At 34.6% G+C, this 3,066-nt stretch overlaps 1 protein-coding gene across 1 annotated transcript; it reads right to left on the bottom strand.

The window, feature by feature from the left end:
* Positions 1 to 209: 209 nt before the first annotated feature.
* On the bottom strand, positions 210 to 2,333 carry LOC104119831 (aspartyl protease family protein At5g10770-like). The gene is made up of 2 exons (XM_009631424.4): positions 2,083 to 2,333; positions 210 to 1,531 (listed from the first exon to the last, which is right to left on the bottom strand). Exons 1-2 carry the CDS (start codon positions 2,240 to 2,242, stop codon positions 309 to 311), a joined length of 1,383 nt encoding a protein of 460 aa, XP_009629719.1. The 5' UTR covers positions 2,243 to 2,333; the 3' UTR covers positions 210 to 308.
* Positions 2,334 to 3,066: the final 733 nt, after the last annotated feature.

Genomic DNA, 3,066 nt, shown 5'->3' with positions numbered 1-3,066 from the left:
AATTGTTTGAGTGTACAAGTTAGAGTAACTTGTAATTCATTCAAGTAGTTGAAGTAGGAGAAGAGTGTGGGTATTGATTTACTGGTATTGTAATCAGTACATTTGGCTTATTTGTTCTAGTGGAGTTGAAGCTAAAATCTTACGTGGTAGATCGTGGTTTACGGTAGAAGAAGTAAGTTTTTACCCTTTGGAGAGGTAGTCCTGCAGTAATAACAAGTTGCTATTTATATAAATATCAATTAAGGCGATTACACAAGTAATTATGCTAAAAACATGAAAAACGAAAATTTGGCTTTGTCTCTGATCAGCTAGCTAGCGCAGTTACTGCCAAATCCAATTCTTTCCCTTTCCAAATCATAAAGCACATTGAATCCCCGCTGTTGAACGTAACCAATAATGCTGACATGCTCATCGCTTTCCTTTGCAGCAAAAGCCAAACACTTCACTCTATCATTTTTCATCCATAAAATTCCGTTGTATGACAAAGTCACATCAGTAGTACTAGTTCCTTCTCTAAAATGGAATTTAATCTCTGGTAAAACAATTTGTTCGTATCCCTTGAAGCTGTAGCAGGTGTCCATCAGCTCATCAACATTTTCTAATAATGTGTAACTCGACATCGACTGTCTAAAAGCAGCACGAAACGCAGAGTATACAACTCGTGGCAATCGAGTGATTACCGTTCCACTGTCTATAACTGTTCCTTCATTAGTGAATGTTGTCGATGTGACGTTGAGTTTATTTCCAGCTACACTTATTCCAACTAGGTCAAGATAGTAGAATACTGGTTCGGGGCCTTTTACCAATGGTGTAAATTGGTTTGAACAAGCGTAAGATTTCTTCTTGGCTTCATTCCCAAATTCTAGATTTCCCACATGGCTATTTGTTAATGGGACATAATAACTAAACATTTGCGTTGATGACGCACTTTGAATTTGAGATGGAAAAGATAACTCTCCTCTGCCAAGTCCAAGTATTCCAGCTACATCACCAAAGTTATTGCCAGTTCCATCAACATTTTCTTGGCCACAACCAAATCGGAAGTTGTTTATTGCACCAATACCCTCTATAGTGAGAGTATCACATCCCCAAATGCCATTCGTATATGAGTTATCACCATAACCAACACGAAATGGAACCGATGTATTATTTGTATATGTCGAGGATTTTGAAGGGTCATACAGAGGATTCTCTGATTTGCAACCTTTGGTGCAGGATTGGCAACGTACCCATGTTGGTTGGCTACCAGTATCCATCATTAAGTAATAATCTTGTTTTGGTGTGCCAAGACCTATCTTTACATTATAGACCCCCCCAAATTCATACTTACCTTCAATAGTTGGATCAAGTCCATCCTCAGAAAGACTGTTACTGTAAAGATGGTCATTCACTCTTTTATTGATTGAACGAACTCTAGCTTGATCCCAATTTAGAAGTTCGTTGGATGATGCAGTTTTCGTTCGATTAGTATTTGGAAAGCAAGGTCCAAATCTTGATACGATCTCCAATTTTTGCGATCCGATTTTCGAGCCTATATTATACCATAATAATTTCATCAGCACTATCAAAACAATTCCAATAGATGAATAAGGCAACTTGTTAAGCAACAGCCAGAATTTAAGTTTCGAAGAGGGGTGAAATAACAAATACGAGAGTAGTAAAAACTGCAGGGGTCAAACCCAGAAAAGTGAAAAGCGAGTTCAAAAATGAATAATAGACGATAGGAAAAGTAAACGGCACTAGATTAAAGAAAACAAAAGACGCAATAACTCTATGTGAAAAACAATTGAGTCAATAACACTAGCAGCATATTGGTAAAGGGGTAATGACCAATAATAACTAAAATAATAAAAATGATGTTTAGTGTGAAATGCTTGACAACTTCCCTCTACTTTTGTTATCACAATTGTCTTATGGTATGCCACAAGCTTTATTATTGTTACGACAAAATTTCATATATATGCCGTCGAGTGAACCATTAACTCTAATATTTATTAATTAATATATCATAATACGCATATAAACATATTATTGGGGATAGAATTTACGGGTAGATAAAGATTAATAATTAATATAATATACCTGAGCTTGACCTCTGGCAGTAGGGTTTTGGCTCCAAAGAGCTGACATTAACCACCTTATAGTGAGGTGGTGCTCTGATTGTTTCTCCATAAATAGGCAGTGTTTGGTAATACCCCAAAAAGAAGCATATTGTTACAATATGTTTAATGATCCAAGCCATATATATATAGAATGAAATTCAAAACAGGATTTTGTTTACGTTATATGTGCTATGATTCTTTGATCCTTTAATTTGTTTATACTATTATAGGATCAACCCACAATTTATAACTTGAGCTTGAATCACACATACTTAAAAAAGGACAACAAGTCAATGCTTCAGGACGACGACCTCAAGTCTTTGCAGGTTTTTTTCTTTTTTCTTTTTTTTCTTTTTATTTTATTTTATCATCTTTTTTAGTTTAAGTTATCTTTTTTCGTGCCACACATTATTGACCAAAAGGTGGGGGGAGAGGAGAGGAACTTCATTGGAAGATTATTCTAAAAGTTGAACGCTATATTTATCAAATTATGAGATTATACCTTAACTCATCTTATTATTTTGTAAATATAAGCGTTAACAAAGAACTAAGAGAATATCCATTTCTAACAAGAAGTCGAATTAACTCACAAATAAGCCAAGCTATAAATCCTCCATTAGTTCTATATTATTACTATTCAGTATAATCGACCAATTTCTGGTAACTGGATATCGTAAAATAATATATATATCTGGTGAATGCCAGTTCAAAATTTTCTTTTCATATTATAAAACTTAGCATTTCAAAGAAAATCCCTGCAAACCCAAAACATTTAACTTTTAAGAAGAGCATTTAGTGGTAGGTCAATACAACTGTAATTTTTTACATCGTATAAATACAAGATTCAATCTTTACCAGATCGACCCTCTCTTCACCTTGGTCTTCCATCTATTCCCCAAAATAAAATAGAAGAAAATTAGAGAGTAAAAGGTGGACAACAATTTCAGACGAGCTGTGAAGTATA

The sequence above is a fragment of the Nicotiana tomentosiformis genome, chromosome 8 (assembly GCF_000390325.3).
Source record: "Nicotiana tomentosiformis chromosome 8, ASM39032v3, whole genome shotgun sequence".
In the NCBI taxonomy this organism is placed as follows: domain Eukaryota; kingdom Viridiplantae; phylum Streptophyta; class Magnoliopsida; order Solanales; family Solanaceae; genus Nicotiana; species Nicotiana tomentosiformis.
Note: the sequence above shows the minus strand (reverse complement) of the source record. Positions and strands in the feature narration are given on the sequence as shown.